The 22,901-nt window shown below is 33.9% G+C and overlaps 1 protein-coding gene across 12 annotated transcripts in view; it reads right to left on the minus strand.

Moving 5' to 3' along the window:
- Positions 1-22,901, minus strand: part of CDH18 (cadherin 18) — a 438,213-nt gene that overhangs the window by 125,358 nt on the left and 289,954 nt on the right. For all 12 annotated transcript variants that reach the window (XM_023922139.2, XM_086898493.1, XM_086898437.1 and 9 more), the window contains one exon: positions 5,905-6,199. In XM_023922139.2, the coding sequence (XP_023777907.1) occupies positions 5,905-6,199 (295 nt within the window). The remainder of the gene's footprint in view (positions 1-5,904; positions 6,200-22,901) is intronic.

The following is a 22,901-nucleotide window of genomic DNA, read 5'->3' on the forward strand; positions in this document are numbered from 1 at the left end:
AAAGATAAGTTCAAAAGACAATTATTTTTATGCTAGTAATAAAAACAACTAGAAGAACAAAATAAAAATTTCTAGCACATCACTAGGTGGGATAAGTTATCAGCAACCTTTTGAGAAAATAAAATGCCTAAATGGTGCACAGATAGAAATGGAGACTAGTGATTTTTTCTTTTTAGTGTATTTTTCGAGGCATGTAATGATGAATCTTTGCTATCACTTGCAAACACTTCCCATAAGAAATCAGTAAGTGTAAGATTGCAATTTAATAAAGGCTCAGACTTCACTGTATTTGTTTATCTTTATGCAGACGCAGCTTTCTACAGGCTCCTTGGTTCAGCATTAAAATACCATAATAATAACAGAACAGGCTGCTCTCACATAAATCTGCATCTGAAAGCAGATTCTCATCTAAATTAACCACTGAAGTATTGCATCCACTCTGGGGTGTTCAATTTCACATTTAGTAGAGAGGAGAAGTATGTCTTTGAATTGAAACCCTTGATCTCCTTCACTTGTTGCACTTTGATTTGCCTTATAGAACCGTTTCGGAGCATGGTAACTAGATTTCTTCAGATGAAGCTAAACCAGGAGATGTGCTTTAGCAGCACATCAGATTTATTTTGACTGCTAATAGGCACGTAGTCTCAGAGACCAGGCAAGAGCTAATCTAAAATAAGATTTCACAAATACATACAGCATGGACATCAGTTTCTCAATTCCAGTTATTCAGCCTCTTAGATCAATTTCTATTTCACAGAAACATTTGTTAATGTGCACATTCTCAGTGTACACTTGAATTAGACTTATGTAAAATCATGGAGTTTCACTGCAGGTCCAGCAAACTAAGCATGGAAACCTTCACAGATTTGGTTTCTACCCTCTTTGAGAAATTTTTCACTCATTTGTACCACGATAACGTGCACACCAAGAGCTGCTCTTTGTATCTCTACTGGAGACTTAGTAAAACTGTATGCAAATATGTCTGCATACTTAAATACAGTGACTTCTGGTCTCCAAAAAGCTCAGATGTATACAGTCTCATAGGCAAATGTACTAACAAACCAAGTATAAGGATACCTGGATGACTTTGAAACTGAATGTTGTAATAAAATCAAGCTGGGGCTAGATGTATATTCATAATTATTCAGATGTTAATGTTAAAAGTAACTAAACTACTGTATTTGTGCTCATATTGAAAGGTAAACAAATGTGAATTAAAGCTTGTGTATTTTTTTCTTAAAATGTTCTAGGAATAAGTTCAGCCCCATTTATTTGCTATCTAAACATAGAATAAGAGATCACTTCCAGGAACATACATTTCCCCCTACTAGTCTATGACACTTGAATGCTGCAATGATATATTTCTGTAGCCCAGTTTGTAAATAATTCCTAGCTTGAGAGGAACTTGTATGGTTCAACCTTGTGGAATCACTGAAGATTTATAGGTTATAGATGAACAACGATTTTATTTTACTTTCTAGTTGCGTAAAACAAAAACATATCTATTCAATTAGTATAGTCAGTCACCTACCAGAGTTTACTATCCAGAATGCTGAGCAACCTGTGTACCTTTTTTCTGTAGTTTTTCCTTTTTCTGGGAAAACAGTTACCAGCCGTGTGAGTTTCCAATAGCACTTTCCCCCAGAATTCTAGGTTATCAAGATATGTCTTGAACTCGATAAACATATTTTGGCTATTTCAGAAGAAAATATCAGAAATACTGTGATTTCATAGCTCCCTCCTTCTTTGAAGACTTTCTTCTCTCCTTATTTTAAAAGAATCTTAGTGCTTGTATAACTCATTGATGTGAGAGAAAAGAAACAGAACCAGTGAAAGGCAGCATCTCACAAAGCAGCTGACAGGTCATTTTAGGATGAATGGAATGCCATTGTATCCTAAAATTTGTCACAGTGATTTTCTAATGCAACTGTATCTCTCTCCCAAGAAACACCTGATAATAGCAATTTAGTATTGAATAATGGTAAAGTGTTCTCTTCCTACCTAAAAGAACCCTTAGAATCACAAATTTTAACACAACCTCCCACCCCACATCTCAAAGTCTCATTCAGTGGAATAAGAGTTTAGCTTCATATGGAGTTAAGCTTCAGAATCTTAACTTCTTCACTGTCTCACACAAGCATGCTCAGCATTTTATAAGATATCCCCATACCAGCCTTTTGCCCGACTCTTGCCTGCTTTCCTGAGCACCAAGGAAAGGCTGCAGGTTAGAATGCCTTGCAAAAAAAAAGGCAAAGAGGGTACTTTTACCTTCCAACTAGTCCTTTCAAAGCTAGCATCATTCATGTTCATCTGCACAACAGGCAAATCACAGTTTGGGATATATTTGTATCATTTAGATGCAGCATCATTTTTTGTTGTCCTGCTAGGTGTAATGAAGATTTAGATGGAGAATTACACAGAACTGTTCTCTTGCTAGTTTAAATGTTAAGAAGTTAAAAAAAAAAAAAAAAAAAAAAGTAATCAGCTACAAAAGATAAGGGTCTAATTTCTCCAGCACCACAGGAGAGATATGAACATCAGACCCATACCTTCCATTCTTTCTTTACTAGCTTATTGTGAGCGCCTATCAAGAAAAACTCAGTTTTCCTATGAAAGAATTATGTCACTCCAGTTAGACAATAAAATACTTTTCCCCTGCAACTGGAGTCTCTGCTTATTCAACTACCATTTCATATGCTTTCCCACTACATTTCAGATTACATTTTGGGCATTCTGTTTTCTTAGTTAATGCATTATAAAGAGCTGCAAAACATGTCTGTATGCTCTAAACATAACTTTATAAGCTTTGTCTTTTTTTCTGGTGTAAAAAAAAATTCAATTGGGGAACTAAATTGTGTTTTTATTTAAAAATTACTCCATCTGTTTTTTCTCTATTTTTTAAAAAGCAGTTTGCAAGAAAAATTTTGTGAAGTTACATCTCAAAGAAAAGCTGAAAGGGAATATTGCAACTTGTCTCTCTGAAGACAAAATTTTAATGTTTAATGAGGCAGTTTCATAAAATATGTCTGTTGAGAATGCAAATTTTTATGCATGACTTTTCATAGTTGTCTGTACTATTAAATCTCAAATGGATCAACATTGAACAAAAACTTAAAATAAATTATAAAAAGATGAAGTTTAATAAACACAGGGATTCTCTGTCTAACCAAGGTAATTCTTAGTACTGTTATAAAACACTATCAAGTCAACAAAATACAATTTAGTTTTACAACACAGGAAGTTAAATAGGCACTTCTAATAAAACTCGTATTTATCGGAGTTATATAGGAAGACAGCATTGTCTTCCAGATTATCTGAAATTATGACTACCTCATACTGCAATACTCTCAAAATAAGTTCAGAAGCATCTACTGTGCCTAGTAATTTCTTAAGTAGAATTTATTTGGAATACTCTTCTTATCAGAAAATCACAGAATGGTTAGGGTTGGAAGGGACACCGAGAGGTTATCTAGTCTCACTTCTAAATGACCTCAGCAGTAAAAAGTTAACATGGAATGTTTCATTCATTTTGCAGCTGACAGTTAACACATATAGAAGTCTTTTACTGATTGGAAAATATTCTTATTTTAAATTACATAGATGACTTTCTTAAACCTTAAAACAGACCACAGAAATCTCAATGTAACTGAGTTTTTTAATGTACAGAAGAAATAATTTCAGATATAAATCTTGGTTCTTGAGACAAATTTTAGGGAAAAATTTCATTGAAGGCAATGAATAGACATTTTCTTTCATCTCTCCCAGAATAGTACATAAAGCATAAATAGTATGTTTATATTATGTTGCAGTGAAATCTGTGGTTTAATATTTGCCAAAACAATAAACAAAACTTTCCTGTACTTACTTGTCAGTGACTTGAAAAATAGACAAAAAACTTGAAGAATAGCCATAAAGGTCCTACAGCTTTTACAATTAGATTAAGTTCAATTTGTGGGGAAAATACCAGCTAGGATCTTGAGGTCCTATATATGTTATATATGTTCTTGAGGAACAAGAACCTGCTGCTGAACCTAAGCAAAATAATGGCGATCAAAACTAATGCCACGTAATATGGGAACTGTTGCAGAGACACAGTAACTGTGAAAGATCTTTAAATGATAATATAAAAATCAGAAGAAATATTCCGAGTGTGGCTTCCTTAGAAATTCACAGAATAACATTAACAAGTTCAGTTAGGTATAGACTCCACAGCTAAATGTCAAAAAACTGTGCTAATTATAGAACTGATAAAAGTGACAGAAGTATCTCCATCATTTGACACAAAGAATGTATCCTGTGGAAGTAGTAATAGAACTAGTCTTCCTGAGACTAAAGACAATAAAAATGTTTTCAGAATGCAACAAATACGAACAAATCAATAGGAGAAAAAAGAAAATAGAGATAATAAATTTGTAATGAAAATATAATGTATACCTACAGCAGAATGTCAGTATGATATCATATGAAAATTCAGATTTATTCACACAACAAAAAAGCTTTGTGGAATAGATATTTTCATGATTTGCCTCAAGTACAACCAGTAAAGTGTTTGATTTATAAAACATAGGCATCAATTTTCTATTTAACCAGTAAAACTTCATTAGTTTACCATGATCGACTGTGTTTTAAAACACAAAACACCATCCCAGACGATTCAAATCAATTTTTGGAAAACAGTACCATGTATGATGTAGCTGGATAGTAATACTAGATTCTGATTACTGGAGAATTATGACTAACATTTATGTAAGAATTCTCAATATTGAGAAGATAAAAAAAAAATAAAATTTTAATAAATACAAAACAAATAAAAATCATTACATTAGCTACTTTTGATTTTGAAGATAATATTGATCTCTCATCCACTATCTTTCCTCCAATGCAGAAAATAAAATGCCTCTAATGGTGAAGGAAATAATCAATTAAAATTGTTTCCATTAAAGACAAAGAAAACCAAAGAAAGATGGAGTTACGCATTTTTGGAAACAGTTGGTAAAGGAAATGAATTACTCATTAAGACAGCCTGTGGTGTAATGGGAGATAACTGAGATAAAAGCTTAGATGACACTGAAATGAACAGCAACTCCAACAGTAAAGCTTTGTGCCACAGTGAATTATCAAAGATAGTTGAAGAGGTTTTGTACAGAGACACAATATTCTTACTGGAAGCTCTATGCACTCACTGTAGTAATTCACACAAACATGTATTGTTTGCATTGTCCTGGACTTATGATATTACTCACAGAAATACTGCACTTTTGTCCTTGTAAAAAATTCTGCTGGCAATTCTATTAGAGGAAAATTATAAACTAATTTCAGCACCAGAGAAATATTAAATAAACAGATTGCATAACGTATTACCTCAATGAATAAGAATATCTGAACTATATAACAAGGAAAACTAAAGTTTGGTACCTTTTTAAACTTCACTTTATAAGAAACTTCATAAATAAACATATGTCTAAAATAATCTAGGAAACTACTGTTCGTGTTTTATTCTGTGAATTGCAAAGACTGCACATGTAGACATAAGAGAATGCCATGAAGTGTGGAGCTGAATGAAGACATATTAATACTAGATTAATATTATTAATTAATTAATTAATTAGATTAATTAATATTAGATCTTGTTTCTAGAATTGGAACTACAATTTGCCAAAGAATGTATGTTAAAGAATTCAAGATTAAGAGTGACTCTCCTCTTACAGCCAGTATGAGTGTGCGCATACTGTTTTCTTACTATGAATGTTACAAGTAACGTCTTCTTCTATCACGTCTTCTTATCTCTTCTTACCTCAAATATATTTAACATACACTCAATGATGTGATGGTAATTTTGACAAACAGTATGTGGCATTTGCACTTGTTAACAGATTGTTGAATAGCACAGTTTGTTTTCCTTACCCATTTCAGACATCTCTGGCACAGTAACAATATATGGTCCATCTGTAAATTTTGGTGCATTGTCGTTGATATCCTGCACTTTGATAATGAACTCAGATTCAGGCTCGAGTGGCTTGTTTGTCCGTCTGTCAATAGCTTGGGCATGAAGTACATAGTGTGTCTTCTGCTCTCGATCTAGGCTTTTGGTTGAATGGATGTCTCCAGTTGTGTCATCAATAATAAATATAGTCCCTGCCCCTTCTCCAGTAAGGATGTATTTGACTGATCCATCACCTTTGTCAGAATTGGAATGCAGCTGTAGAATAAAAACACATAAAATCATATAAAATTAATTAAAAAATTCATTAAAGGTCATAAAAATTATAAGATTACTGTTAGCACCCCTCTATTTTGTTTTCACCCTTCCCAATTCCTGCCGTAATTCCTCATATGCTCTTTCTGGCAACTCAGTCATTTTGTTCAGGGTAATTCTCCAACCAGCCTAGTTAATTTCTTAAACTGGGATTTCTTGGCTTATGCATCTGTTCTAGAAAACTTCCCTAAGTCAAGAATATTCTAGTAATTGTGTTGATTTTGTTTGGTTTTGGTTTTAGTCCTTCTAGTAGTTATTTTACAGCACTCATTGCTTGAAATCCTGTTCTAACCACTAAACTGGATGCATTCCCACCGAGGATTGTCCACTGCAATGATAGCAATTCTGTTCCACCAACATTTTCCTCAGTGGACCCAAAGGAAACATCATTTACTGTAAAAGGAAACTGCACACTGTGCCAGTGGCAGATGTCTGTCCAGGATTACTCTATCCCACAACAAAACACAGGCATTTTCTTTGGATTTTGTTTGTTTATTTTTAGCTAGAAACTTAGCTAACTTGCTTGAATTTATATTATTTACAGTTAAATGCTGAAAGTTGGAAAGAGACTTTTAGCATTTTCATTGTTCATAACACCCTGTGCTATGAAATATACATTAAATATATTGTACCCTTCCTTTATTACAGTCAAATTTTAATTTATTGGGGGAGTGGCGGGGGGAAGGAAAACCCAATAAGTAGATTGGTACGTTAAAAAATGACATTAAATGGCTTCCCACTGCCTCAATGTTCCTAACCTGACTTCAAAGAATTGCTTGTTTAGAATAGAAATGAACATGTGCTCTTTGATAAGAGTGATTTTTATATAAACTGAGAAATTTTGAGCATTTTCTTTTTTTTTTTCTTTGAAACAACTTTGAGAGCATTATGTATTTCTTGAGGAGCACAATAAGAACAAAGTGATAATGCAGAAATGAACAGCTTCAGGTATTGTGCAGTTATACTGTAATGTGAAATCAGAAGGAAAACTTTCTTATTTTAAGAAGACATTAATTTTTATCCTTATCCTACTGCCCTGAATATTTTTCAGTATCTGCAATGTGTCATCACTAAATTTTGATACAGAATCTGAGCAAAGGAGAAAGGAATGACAAATATTATTTTTAATTCTTAGGATGCGAGGTGTTACCTCCCTGTTTTTGTTCTGAGCTGAAAAACTATAGAGGGTTTCATAGAGGGAAAATAAGACTTGTATAGCAGAAAACGTATTTTTTTTTAACCTAAAACACAAGATACAGAGGTGATGATATTTTCTCACACACTAGGTGAATCTTTTTTTTTCTGGGTTTTTCTCTTGCCTTTAAAACTACCTTCTTTGTTATTTGTAAAAGGAGTAAGCATATAGTCCTTGAGAAGATTTTTCATCTTTTCTACTAAATTCATTAAATTATGGTGTTGCACAGAATTTATATCTTGTATGGTAGGGGGGCTTGGAAGGAGGAAATTAAATAAATTTTAAGTTTTCCAACTGATACAAATTTTTAGCAGAACTTCATTCAATGCACTATATACTCACCTGAGTCACATGAAGATCAGACTTAATAAACAAAAACTGGGTCATTACTGTGGACCCCCCTTTTTTTTTTCTTAATCAAAGAAAGAAAGAAGTAAAAAAAGGGTATGTTTGGCATGTCTTTATGGGGCAGCAGAACAGTCTTACACATCATTTGCATTAGTCATTGGCAAAATTAATTGCTTCCTATCCTTAGAATAATACTGTACTTTATTAACTAAGAAATAATTCACTCTATGTAAAACACCAAGAATCCAAACTTCCTACAAAATCTGAATGTTATTTGAGTGATTTATTCCTAAAAACAAGAGTAATGGGTATTCTGGTATTCTAGCATAGGTTTACTGTTACTTTAATTTTTCAAAAACAATTAGAATTGTAGATGAAATGATTTATTTTATTTTGCAATAAAATGATTGCTAGTGTTTGCAAATGGTATCAGAAAAATGACAAATGAATTTATGATGCTATAAGAAGCTCAAAACTAATTCAAACTGAAAAGGACCAAAAGGCTTTCCATTATATTTCTCTCCTTTTACCTTTATGGGTGTATATGTAAAATCAGATTCAGGTATACCAAATAGAGATCCCAGCAAAAATCATTGCATCTATAAGTGGAATTATAAACATAAGAATAAATTAAAAAATTGTTAGGTAAGAAATACACAGAATAAGGAACTGTTGTAGAATATAAAAATTAAGGGTCTCCAAAACACCAAATATCAACATACACATGCCATTCCAATACCATACTGCAGAAAGCCACATTCACAAATTCATTGTGATGGCATGAAATGCATGGATCATTTGGAAGATTAGTAACATTAGTTATGTTTTTTATTGTGAAGAAATCACTCTTTGTACTTTTCAACAGTGAAGAAAGTACAGATGTATTTTGAGGGTTTCTACATTAAAAATTTACAGAGGTTTTTTTACATTAAAAACTATGAAAAGTTAAGAAACACAAAAGATACTCAGCTGATTTAATGGTCAACAGATTATATGTTATTCCTGCTAAACATTGTGTTACCCAATAAGACTCAACTGAAAAAAACAGGCAAGAATATCATCAGAAGAAAACTATCTGCATATTAATAATCACTGAAAGCTTTCCATTAGAACTGGGTCTTTTAAACTGCAGTTGTAAGGAAACAACTGAAAAGAAGTAAAAGCTAAAAGAAGTTCCTGCTTCCTTACTTCCAGATATGTCTTATATTGTTTGAAATATAACACTTTGATTTATGCCTTTTAACTTCTAATACTGAATTTTAATCTCGCAGAGGACAATTTTGCATAGCAAATGGCATTTTCTTTGTCAGTGGTTTATGTTTCCGTTTTCCTGCAAAGTAAAGATTAAAGAACTGTTTGTCTTCTTTAATTCTTCCATCTTAGTACAAATTGGTCCAAGTAGAAAAATATCAATGCTTCTCTCAAATGCTTATTTGCAATATATGTTGTGCTGAGAGAGCCCCTGGGAATCCCTACTTAAGACAATGTTTACTAGATTAACGAGAGATTTATGTCCCCAAGCATGGTGCACTTATCTCTTTTCTCTCTGCACTAAGAAATTGTCTCCACAACAAGAAGCTTACACCACAAAAGCTTTTCCAATTAAAATAAGAGTAATTCACCTCTTATGTCACAAATACATGGTTTGGGAGAGTGTATTTCTGCAGCACTGCCTCTAATAGTTTCTAAAATATATTGACGGAGCAAAATCTAGCTGGACAATAGTGGGCCTTCTGTCTGTTTAGGACTGAGACTGATTTCAGATTAATTTGACACAGAGGAGAATGTCACTAAGTAATGCAAATGCAAGCCAACCCATGTTTTGTTCAGGCCTAACTCGTGTGACCTGGGGAAGTGACCTCAAACCAGATCCCTAGAAAGGGTGTGTCCCAGTCATGACCCACTTTGGGGAATCTCCAGTGTTCCTGTCCCAGGGAGCTTCCTCACTCTGCTGATCTCTGACAACAACATCTCCAATTCTCCAGACTGCAGTCAGTGCAGGCTTCTGAATTCCCTGTGGAAATGAGGACTCTATTCTAAGTGATGGGCTGCCTTCTGCAAACATTACAGCTGGTTTGGTTATGCTTCCGAGAAGAATATATCTGTTTGACATTATGAATCTGTCCATAAACAGAAGCCACCAGAAAGTACTCAATTTTCTTCCCCTTTGGTCATTCTTCCTGTCTTTATTTCTCTGATTATTTTTACGGAAAGAAGAAGCTGAAAATAATAGCGAAAGGGAATATATCTGGAATATCCCCTTTGCCACCCCCAGTGGCCGACACTTCTTGACATATTTAACGACAAGTTGCACCCAGGAAGATTTATGATGGTTCCTCAATCTTTAACTAGCCCATATCAGCAATGTATGACTGATTTTGCAGAACAGTAACCAAGGTATCCCTCTTTTGCTAAGGCTTCAACATTCTTCTTCCATCAGTCCATTTAAAAGCTCATTTTCTTTTAGAATTCTTGCAGAAATTGCAGAAGGGCTACATTAATCAAAGGCATGATTTGCAGATACTTGCAAATATTTCAGTTAATGAGTTTTCCTTATATTCTTACATTAATTTTGATACTATGAATCTTTAAATACTTTTTTTGATGCACTAGCATATTAACTGCTGTAAAATGAATTCACAGATTGAAGGCTAATTGCCCACCTAGTACAGCATTGTTACTGCTTGTAACTGAAAAATGATCTAGTGGCTAATGCCTAATCACAGCCACAAATACCAGGTAGCTGCTGCTTACTTACTGGCCTTATTTACTACCAATCACTTCAAACATCTGCATTGTTTTAGGTGATGCTTAGCCACTTCATACATCCAAATATTTAAACATACCTGCTTGTCAAGCAACTAACCACAAATAGACAGAAACTACCGGACAATAGGAAAGAGGCCCAACAGGAAAGAATACACACCAATAGGTACTAAAAAACCAATCCAAAAATTGAAAAGAAAGCAAACATCCTACTTCTACTGGGAATTTGGAGTGTTAACTACTCACAGCGATCACCATTCTCCCCTGCACTTGCCTCAGGAAAACAAGCTGCAACCAGGAAACCATGCATGACCAGAAAAGAAAAAGCCTGGATATGAGGGGCAATTGTAAAGTCGAAGAGTTGTCTGTTAGTGATTTAACTGCATGACTGCTTCCTCCTGTTTGCTTTTGTTGAAAAATCTGCATTCCTGGAGTGTTGTGTGGGTGGCATTTTAAGTGGACTGCTTATGATTTTTACAGTTTTTTAATTGGACTAACAATAAATTCTTGATATATGACCTGGATACATCTTGTTCCAGCAACAAAAATATAATGAAGAGATTGCCTTATACGAAAAAAAATTAAAATCCAAGGCTGATTTGAAAATCTCAGGAACTGTTGCATTAACTTAATGAATTTAATCAGAGTAGAAGTGGAAAGTATTTTTAAATAACTGCAGATAATTAAAAATTAGTGTTGAAAAATAATAAAAAATAAGAATAGTTTGTGCAGGGTTCCATAAGCAAAACCTGAGTTACGGTAGTGACACTACCATTATGTCTTGCATAAATATTGTGTTCTGTTCAGAGAGCACCACGTTCTTTCAAGGAAACCAGCAGAATCTCCCCTTCTTAATTTGTTGTCACTGTCAATCAGTTTAACTTGACAAGAGGGCCTTAGCACAACACAACAGCAGTGAAGTCTACCAATGAGTGCCCAGCCCAAAGGAATGACAAAATTATGCCCAAACACCATGATCTATGACCTTTAGCAAAACACAGAGGAATGTATTAAGTTGCTTAGCTTTTGTTCCATGGAATGGTTTATTGTCTCACTAAAACATCAAAATGGAGAAATACAAAGAATTAATAGTAGAGCACTAAAACACTGAGTAAAAATACTTTCATCTTCCCTCTAATAAGAACTGCAATCATACTGACTTCCTTCCATATTTATGTAGACAAAACACTTAATTTAAAAGAAATGTTACAGTAACTTATTAGTTGCAAAAGCTGCATTTAAAATTTTTCTTGATGGCACACACAGCAAAAGCAGAGTCTAGCTGATACTACTGAAATGTTCATTGTGTCCATGCAGTAAAAACATCATCAGATTTGCTGCTGACTTGCTTCGCTTTGTGTGAGCTATAATATCTATTTAAATGGAAGACACTGCTCTGGGCAATGTCACACATTTTGATGGAATTTTCAGAGGGAATCATTAGCCCAGGAGATAACTGTACTATCCATAGCAGTGTCCACAAATTGACAAGAAGTTATTCCACATCCTTGTCAAAGAGAGGAAGAAAATAGAAAACCGCAATTTCCCCCATCTGCTGAATGAGTTTTCTGAGATAGAAGAAAAATAATTGGATTGCAATCATCCAGGAAAAAACACAACTGAAACAGTATTAACTCCACAATATAACACTATAGCACACAAACATCTGTTCTTGCAAGATGTTTTTGCTTGCAAGCGGCTTCTCTGAAGTCTGCTCCTTTCCTGCAGCCATTAGGAAGACTGTAATGGCAGAAGTATGCAGGTGCATAAGCAATCACACCTGAAACAACATCAGGCATAGTAAAGCAGCCACAAGTGGTCAACATTAGCTTCTATTTCCTCTCTGTACAAAAGGACTCCAGGGAATGAAAGAAAAAAAGGAAAAAGAATAAAAAAAAAAGTAATTCCAAAATACCAAAAAAAAATTATATAGAAAACTGTCATTTTTTTTTCAAATAACTATATATTTTTAAGAAAAGTAGAATGCCAAATTGTTCTTTCAGTGTACCATGTGTCCATACTATACATCTTCCCTATGGAAGAAAAATAATTAGACTCTGGTGAAGTTTTCATCTGAACACTTTTCCCAGCAGTAAGCTTTCATTTCAGATATCTTTTCCTTGGGCAAATGTTATGATGGGCGCATAAACTATTTCTTTCCTAGCATGTAGGATTTGCATAGTATATGGGTTTTAGGGGTTTTTAAGAGTTTCACAGACTTGAACAGAAGCAAATTACTAAGAAATAATAAAAAAAAATCATATTTGGTCTTCAGTTTTCAGCGCCTCTTCACAATTACTGACACTAAATCTTTACAACCAGTAAATCTGTAATCATGATGATAACTTAGATTCCTAGATCTATTCAGTAGGGCCATAAATTTGACAGTTTGAATCCAAGTGCCTTGATGATACACTGCTACTCAAGTAAGTCCTGACCACACATCATCACCATTGTAAGAAGAATGTTTTGCTTCTGATTGTATTACTAAATCATAATAAGGTGGTGATATGCCAGCGTAAAGCACTTCTAAAAATCTCATCATTCCTATAAATGGGCACGAGCAGTAATGGGAAATAAAATAGTTTCAGTTCATGGAACTACTCTTGGGCACTGGTTCTGCAAACCTCTCACTTAGACCACTGATGCTCAGCTTTGTCTGTAAATGCATCAGCACTCAGCTACACCTCAAAGATACTAAAAGCAGTCCTAGGTACCAATATCATAACTTGCATTACCTGCTCAAGTAAGCCTGCTTTCATAGGAAAGGATGTTTGCTTAAAACATTGGAAAGGTCAAGGTCAGAAAAACAGTAAGTGCATATATTCTCTGAAAAGACCCAAGGGATGTGAGAGTTCGGGGCTTGGAAACTCACCGATGCAGTGAAAAGCTATTCTTCACTGAAAAACATTGCATATTTGTGACAATGATGGAGTAAAAGCATGTGTAAAAACAGTGTGTTTCCTCACACTGTTTCTGCAGACTTTCTACAGGTGCTTTTGACCTTCATTTCTGGTGCTTGTTTGGGGAAGCTACTCTCACTGCACTTTTTTCAATTTTTTTTTATGTGTACGAAGAGAAATCAAATTTCTTTTTCTTTCCATTTGCAGTACAGAAGGAAAAAAAGGGAAAATAAGAGGGTCTTCCAAAAAGAAAAGATGTGTATCTTTTACTGGACAGGAATGCCAACCTAAGGATTATGTAGGATTTTTCAATATGTGAAAAAGCTATTAGTTCTCTGAAATCCTGATCAATGAATTTTGTACTATGTGAGATCTCCATGCACAGAGCTTCTCATGATACTGAGAGTGATAGAAATAGCTCACTGCAGCACATAGCTGTAAGTGTAATAGTACTCAAACTTTTTTTGAAAGTACCATTTATTTGTTTGCTTGCTTGTTTGACAGTGCTACAGCTAATACTGTTTACTCTACGAAAGATCTGAAGACAGCACATTAATTTTTAAGCTCTGGGAAAACAACTCTGCTGTGTACTCATGTGGTATTCTAAATTACTTCTTTTTACTTTGCTCTTCCTAAGAAATACTGTGAAGAGAAAAAATAAATGTGTGATTTTCTGATGTAGTACTTGTGAGCTGTGCAAAATCAGCTAGAGGAAATTTTTTGCCAGGGACCTGATTACTTACTCAATTACAGAGTTTGATTAGCAAAAAAATATTATGTGGAAAAGATCAAGGAGAGATAATTAATTTAGCAGCTTCCTTTTATCCCATCCTTCCAAAAAAGCTTTCACACATTTTTGAGTTTGATGTCTTTGAAGCCAATTTGCTGAGAAATTTTTAAGACTGTGTAAAGAAAACAGGTTAGCTACTGTCCAATGGCTTCTATTTCAGGTGAAAAAGTTGTTTCATTCTGAAGAAACTGAAAAGAATGTACCACTATGTGCCATCAGGGACTGCATATATCATTGTTTAAAAAGGATTTAATCTCCGTATTTTTGTGAACTCCCTACCAAAGCATAATAATGCATTTTCCAGGTAAAATAAATACATGTTTTCATTATTGAAATGATTTTTTCTTTTGGTCACTTTATTTGTTACAATTCTTTGTTATATACCTTTGAATTATTAGGAAGTAGTATCATAACACTGAATATCAAAATACTAATTTATTGGGGTATTGATTCACAGCTTATACAGTATTAAACCCTTAAAATCATGTTCTGTTTTTGAATCTGGAATGTGATTTAATCTCATTCATGTGGTCAGCTTGTTGGCTGAAATTTATTTTTGTAAAAAAAAAACAAACCTGGTTCTGTACACAGTTTCCATTACAACTCTCACAACTGATCACCCTTCTTCTGCATCTGTTAGAAGAGAATGTATTTTTTTTCTGATTATAGACACTTTTCTTCTTCCTCTAATGCAGAACTCTACCTGATTTCTAGAAATAAAAAGTACTACATGACACAGTAAAAAAATTCAACATCATGTTGTGAGAATGTCTCCACAAATTTGAAAGATCACCTGTGCCTCAAAATCCATTGATAATGAAAATGCCAGCTCTGCTATTTTGAACATCTTTGTTGTGTAAGTCAGAAGGTTCATGTTCAGAGCTGAAGCTTATCACCAGCCCTCTCCACAGATATGTCATGTAATGACTGCAATAACAAAGTGACAAAGTGATCCTGACTGTTACAAAGATGACTATACTTTCACAAGTAGGAATAAAAAATTAGAAACATACCAATGCCAGGAATGGGAATGTAAACAACTTTCCTTAACTTCATCGTGCTTTTTATGGGTCGTTACAAAAAATTTCTGGAACCCTTATGAATGTAAACCAGGGAAATTTAAGAATATTTATTCTGTATTTCCCTACTTCACACAAGCATTTCCAAGAATCAATACAATTTCTGAGCTCAAGGTTTTTTAATCATGTAATTCTTACCTATTAGGACAGTTTTTTCAAAGTGGTACTGTGATACTGCTTCTTTTGTCTTTCTAGATTTACCATGAGCCACTGCAGTCCAGAAAAACCTGGACTGCCACTAATGCAAGTTTTTGATTTTACGGCATAACAAACCCTTTGATTTTTATATTTACTTCAGTACAACTTCAAGACAAGTAAAACACAACTTCTGAAAACGTTTATAAAACAGTTTTACATCACAATTAATGACTGACTAGTGTTTTGAAACAGCACTTGTATAGAGGCCTGGTGTAATGTGTAATGTTTTGCTGCATTTCTCACCTGACAGTATACTTGCAAGTGCTGCATGATATTTTTTCAGCCCAGTACAGATAATTTCCATCTTTTCATAGGCATCTTTTCATTCTTCATTGTGACTGACAATACACAGTCTAACAATGAGAATAAGAAAATATGCTAGACTTTTGAAATAACAACCAAAGAGACCAAGCCATCCAAATTTACAGAGACTCACAGTTACATTTTTGAAATATATTTAATTGTTCCTGTGTTTAATCCATGAAAAATCTGTTTTTAAAAGAAGCTGTAATATATTTTTCCGTAATGGGATGTACCAGAAGTATCTGCAAATGACATCATGATGTAAAATCATGTAACATCTGGTATTCTAGTATTGCTCTAGTAAAAGCAATAACATTTACATTAAAATTCTCCCATATGTTAAAAAACATGGAAAGTGTACAGAAGAATTTATTTTACATAGCTTTAGATAAATGGATATTTTACAATGAAATAATACCTTCCTCTCCAAGTTCTACTTTTCTCACAAAAAAATACTTATATTCCTTGCTGTCCATTGTAAAGTCACATACATTTCATGCTCAAACTTGTTTTCATTTTTCTGTAGACCAGATATTTCTGGACCATGGAATTATCTTGAATTTAAAGCAAGAAAAATCTAGTTGAGAGCTACTTTCTTCCAGTTGCCCTTTGACAACGTTTAACAGAAAGGATTTCAACAAAGCAAGTCAGAGGCTTATTGATTTACTAAAATGAACAGTAATAAAATCTGCATATTATTTTTAACACAAACCTTATGTTTCTAATTAAGAAAGAACTATGCCATGTTCACAATTATCTAATTCCAATAGGTAGCACTAATGTTCTTTTTCTGTATATGTAAAGAATCCCAGACATGATGTTTCATTTACTGCTAACACTTATTAAAATAAGAGATGAAAAGAAATCTGTTAAAATTTGATCATTCTCCAGGACCAGTATTCAAGCTATACTATAAGCCAAAAGCATACTATTCACACTTCAAGGCAATATATTCTTCTCCTTAGTGTTTCTTATGGGTATGCTGATACATCAATATAGATGTAAATTATCATGATCATGATAATTTTTATGATTTTTCTTTTCAGAGATGCTCTGACACCTTCTCCCTTCTCAAAAAATGCTCAGGCACAATAGGATTACAATCTCTAAAGCTACTGGCTGCCAAGAAACAAGCGATTCCTTAAAACAGTATGTGTAAATGACAGGGAAAGTAATATAAAAACAGTTCATTCTGGGAGGCCATTAAAATGACCATTAATAGATGTATTATTACACATTCTTGCTAGCAGTACAAGACAGCACCAGTACACAGCACATATAGTCTTTGGATGTATATTTTACTCATTAACACATTTTCCACAACAGACTGTTTTCTTTACATTTAAACATCCTAGGAGGAAGTGCCCATATGTCCCAGCAGAAGATCCAGGGGTATGATTCTGATCTCCTAGTGTCTTATTTTTCCTAACCTTATACTGAGAAGTCAAAAAAATATTTATTCTTTTTTGGGTAAAAAAATTAAAATAGTAAAAACATATTGCTTGATATTTCAAACACCCACTGAATACAAGTTTTCACTTAGTCATCCTAAAGTGAGTAAATATTACTCATATTGCTAAAATCCCTTTTATTCCATATAAGGAATGATCTAGCAGGTTGCTATGTTCAGTGGTGCTATATAGTCCTAAAACAAGAAGTCAGAACAAAGATGACTACTGGTTCGGCAGCAGAAATCAAAATCTTATTTTGACAAGAGGTCAACTTTTTTTCCCCCTCAAAACGTAATTTTAAGATCACACAATCATCTGGAAATATGTTCCTTCTGACCCAAACAGTGCTGCACTCTAAGAACTAAAGAAAACCCAGACAAATGCTGGAAACGTAGTAAATATCACATTCTCTCAAGGCATGCTCAAGAAAACTCTGGGTAAAACCAGGAATGCCTCCTGCTTCCCCCCTCTTCTGTTAATATAAATACAATTTTTGTTCAGACACAAATTCATATATTGGAGAATTGCACATGTGTGCAAGAGGAGCAAACTACAAAATAAGTATACAACATCACAAAAATGATGATGGTAGGAGTAAAAAAAGGAAGATTGTATCAAAACAGTTCCTCTGTAAGCGCCAATGAGTATATTTTATCTTTCCTAAAAGGGATAAATTTCTGACTTGATCTAACTTGTAGAGAAAAAAAAGAAAATCTACATTCTAAAGAACAGACACTTAACATTTCCCTTAGAGATTAGTAACACTAGCACTGAAGTAGTTTTACTTTAGAGCAACTTTTTATCTATCTGGCTCACAAGTAATTCCAAAAGAAATGATAATAAAAATGCTGCATATGTCTTCTATGACTTGTCATAATGTGTAGGAGATTGGCTTCAAAATCACATTTTCTTTCATTACTTAATGCTTGACTTTTTGTACAATGCATAAAATCATAAAAAAGTGGAAAATGACTATATTTTAAATATTTTTATTTTTATATATTCATCAAATGGTTGCACTTAAAAAAATCATACTAAGAACTTAACCATACAAATACCCTGTGGTCTGAATTACATAGGTTCTTTTGGCTTACATACAGGAAAAGAGTTGTCTCCTCTTTAGACCCAGGTTTAGATTCAAATTACATGAAAATAAACAAAAAGAGATAATGTATCCTATTCTGAAGATGAGGTCTATTGAGACAACCAATGATGCTCCCTCAGCTTCCAATAACATCTGCAGACATCACATAGTTAAAATACTACTTAAGCAATACCTACTACAGGTCTCCAAAGTTTTAATTCCCACATTTAATATTTAAAATATTAAATGGTTATTATTTTATTAATTTCTTCCTCAGATGCAGCTGTCTGTGTAAGGAAGGTGAGGGCAGGAGCAGTGAGCTCTCAGGCAAGCTGCAGAGTCCTCAGTGGTATAGGAGATCAAAAAGAGCAGTTTTCTGAAGACTTCAGATTTTGCAGAGTGGAGTTTTTTTAATTTGTTTTTAATTTGTTTTTTAAATTTCATAAACTGGAGGTGGATTGCTGTATTGAACCTTCACTGCAAAGAGGGAAATCCCACTCCTCAACCCAAGAGATGACATTCTTATCTGATCAATCTCTTTTCCTCGGGCTATCTTTCATTGCTCTACCTTTCAAAAGTTCCATCATGCCTCTTCCCTCTCCCTCTTCACTCTCTGTTCTTGTATGCATCCTAGCCTGTAACACTCTTGTTCATATGGACTACATGCACTGCAGTTCCAACAGTCCCACCTCCAGCAGGATTCACACTGAATGCACTGATAAACTGTCATGTCAAGGACATATGAAAATTTAAACATAAGACTTTTTAATTTTTTTTCTGAATTATATGGAGAATTTTGGAAGGATGATTGGGTGCAAAACTCTGCAGTGAATAGAGAGTTATGGAAACTTATATAAGTCCAAAACTAAAGCTGTTTGGTTTAGAATTAGGATAGCCAATTTGGAATTTCCATTGAACTTAAGTAATACAAAGTTAAGGAGCTCGCTTGTCTCAGGACCATCTGTGTTTCAGTCTTTCCTAAACAAATCTAAAGGCTCCATGGGCAGGCAAAAAATGCATTTTCAGTTTAAAAACACAACCAGCCCCTTCCCACCAAAGTATTCACATTTAGTTCTCTGAAGACAAGTGTACACATATTTATATATACAGCACACATACAATCTCAGTGAAGCTGAGAGAGACAGCTTTGAAATACAAGTATTTTATAATATTCCACTCACAAGTTTCTTTGGAATGTGGAATTAAGAAATTTTCCACAATTCTACATAGATTTCTAATACAGAGAAGAAAGCTTCCAGCAATCATCTTAATGCATATGATATGTCTGTGATAACAGCTTTGCAGAAACTCACCAAGGACACATTCAGTAAAGCATGAGCTCACCTGCCATTTATTTCCTCTCTGGAAGTGGTGCTTTCAGTATCATGCTGTTATTCAAATTAGCATGTGAGGGCAATAGTTGCTTGTGAAATTCTGAAAATGCTCAAGGACAAGTGAAGCCTTGTGAAAGCATAATTTAATTAATGATAAAAATCCAGAAAGTGGTTTCACAGCCCACTATTGGGATTAGTACACCTAGTGGCTGATTAATTCCATTTGTGTCTTACAAAAGTAATGCTATTGCTTTACCTCTGTCTATGCAGTTTTACTACTTATACTACACACACCTTGTGCTCTGTTTTGTGAATTTTAATTTTTTTTTCTTTCTCATGTAAATAATTATTTCTCAAGTTCCATTTGATCTTGAAACTTGTTCCAGGGAAAACTGAAGGCCTGTGAAATAGAAGCAAATTACTTATCTGATATAGAATCAGCAAATTTTTTTATAGTGAATATGAATTTTTCCCACTTACTCCTGACCAGCAGCATATACACAGCTTACTGTATATGAATGCATCTAACAAAAGATTTTTTCAGCTGTCCTTCAATGTCAGTTCCAATATATATATAATAAGCAATACAAGAATTTTTTCAGACTAGTCTGGTTATAAAAAATACCAGATCTGGACAATCCTCTCCAATACTAATAATAATACTGACAATAAAAATATTATTCTTTATGGTAGAAGAACAAATTTTTTCACAGCTCTGCTCCCCTGACTCATGCGAAAGGAGGAGAGAGGCGATATTTCAAAACTTCAGCTGGTGGGGTATCTGGACTAGATACTCCTTACTAACCAACTATTTAAAATAACTTTCTTTTCTTACACTCTTATAAAAGAGTTCTCCAAGGAGTCTCTGTATGGAAGTGGTAGCTCTCTGTGCAAAAGATGCATTGGCTCAGGGGCTCCAGAAAAAAAAAGTGGCCCCTGGAATGTCCAGCATGAATAATAACACACTAGGGAATCCTGGGACATTTTCTGATGTCCTAATAATGACTATATACCTAAAAATCATGCTAAGATAGATAAAAATTTCTATCTGATTTGTTCTGGATATTATTTCGTTTTACTTTGCAATGATTCTACTTATTCCTCTCAAACATCCTCAACTTGATAATGTCATTTCAATAGTTAATATACAAGTAACTTTGGCTTACAGACAATTGTCTTAGTCAAAATAAACAAAAAAACAAACCAAAAAATAAATCACAAAAAAAATCCACCCAAAAGAAGCAAAAAACCACCAAACAATGACCCCAAAATAAAACAAAAAGCAGAAAAACACCAACAGAATCCCACAAAAAATCCCCACAAACACACACACAAAAATGAAAGCATGAGAGAAAATGAATGAACAAATTAATAAAAAAAAATGAATGGATGATGCAAAAGAGTATTGATTAAATGAGGCAGAGTAGACAAAACTCTGTTAGAAAAGGTTTAGTCATAGCTGGTCCCATAGCACACTATCATTATGGACTGAATGATCTCTTGATGTTTCTTCCTGACCTAAAATTCTGTGGCTTTCTAATTTTTTGTAAGCATTTTGGCTATTTCATGTATAAATCATCTTCTTTCAATCTGTTATCCTTCCTTGATTAGGGAAAGGTAAAGGTTCAACTCTATGAATAAATTAGACTCTAACTTTCAAAGGTAGCATTTATAAAGGATAAGAAAAAGGTCCATTTTTTTCAGGGAATCATTATTTCATTACACATCAGCAACACTTAATTTATCTTGCAGACAGGAGTGCTGAAATACTACCACAGCATATTTCCATGAGTCAAACAAAATCTGCAAAAATACCCAAGCATAGAAACAAGGTAAGTTGTTCCTAATACAAATTTCTAGCGAGGTATAAGGCTTGAAAATAACAGATCTATTAACTTTCTTATATTTCTTAAAATAGCTATTTGTGTTTATGGTTAGTCCCATATGAAAAAGGGGTTTACATACAAAAATAACGTGTGATCATAGCAGTAATATTAGCATTAGAGAATTTATCACGTTAATTATTTGTCTTTCTTAATCATATATGTCTATTCACGTAACAGGGCAATATTCTGCTGGACTCTGCAAGCACACTTTAAGCACAATTCAAGGTCATCAGAAGAAATTCATCACTTGAAAAAAACCCAGATGGTTTTACTGAGGTGACACTTAGTTATAGAGGGACTTTTAGCTAAAATGGCATAATTTGAACTCATAGTTACATACTTATTTGTTATATGTATACTTTTATCTCCCGCCCATCATTTCAACAAAGTGGTGAGACTTCCCTAGATGCTTGGTGATCCTCTCATTTAGAGCAGTTTTGTATTTTCTTATATTTAAGCAAATCATGACAAAAATTTCTTTCCTCTTTACAGCTACAAAACAGAACAGAAAGAAAAAAATCTAAAGCTCTTGGGTATTTGTACCATGCTGAATACTCTAAACCCAATATTTTATTTTTTTTTAACTTTCGTAAAAAGGGTAAAATGTTAAAACTGTGAAAGATAATGTCAGTCATTAGGACTACTCAACTAATAAGATACTATTGAAAATGTAACAGTACTGACTCTAATCTAATTAAAAATTCTTTCCATTGTTCTGGTAATCCAAAGATTTCAGAGAGGTGACAGAGTAATTTAAATTAGGATCATTCATTATGGTTCATAATTGCAGTGGGTAACTTAATGGTAAATAAATGGGTCGACTAAAACTGATTTGAAGCCTTACTCTCCTTTCACAGTCCTCATGCTTCCAGTTCTGGCTGTTATTTCCATCTTGTCAAGTTCTTCTGCACATAATTGTTCCTTTTTCTTTCTACCTGTCTCGTGCAATGGCTCACTATTGATCAATGTGGTGTTGTTGTGGCTGCCCTGAGCTATGAGAGAATGCACTTCTGTACTGCTCCTCATGGCAGTCCGAGACCTAAAAGTCCGCTTAGGGACTTAGCAGTACCCTTTAGCAGTGCTCTCTGCTGTTCCACCTCCTAACTCCAGTTACTATCTCCCTCCACTGCCACCCTGCATTCAGAATACTGTATAAATCCTCAAGGCAGAGGAAAAGGAAAAATACTAACAGGCAGTTTAATTTATTTCAACATGATAAGCATTTCTGAAAACAAAAAAGGAAATAATAGTAAGCATTCAAAATTTAAAGACATGAATCCACAAAATAAAGTAGCTCTACAGAAGACA

This window comes from Cyanistes caeruleus, chromosome 1, assembly GCF_971803275.1.
Source record: "Cyanistes caeruleus chromosome 1, bCyaCae1.hap1.1, whole genome shotgun sequence".
Taxonomy (NCBI): domain Eukaryota; kingdom Metazoa; phylum Chordata; class Aves; order Passeriformes; family Paridae; genus Cyanistes; species Cyanistes caeruleus.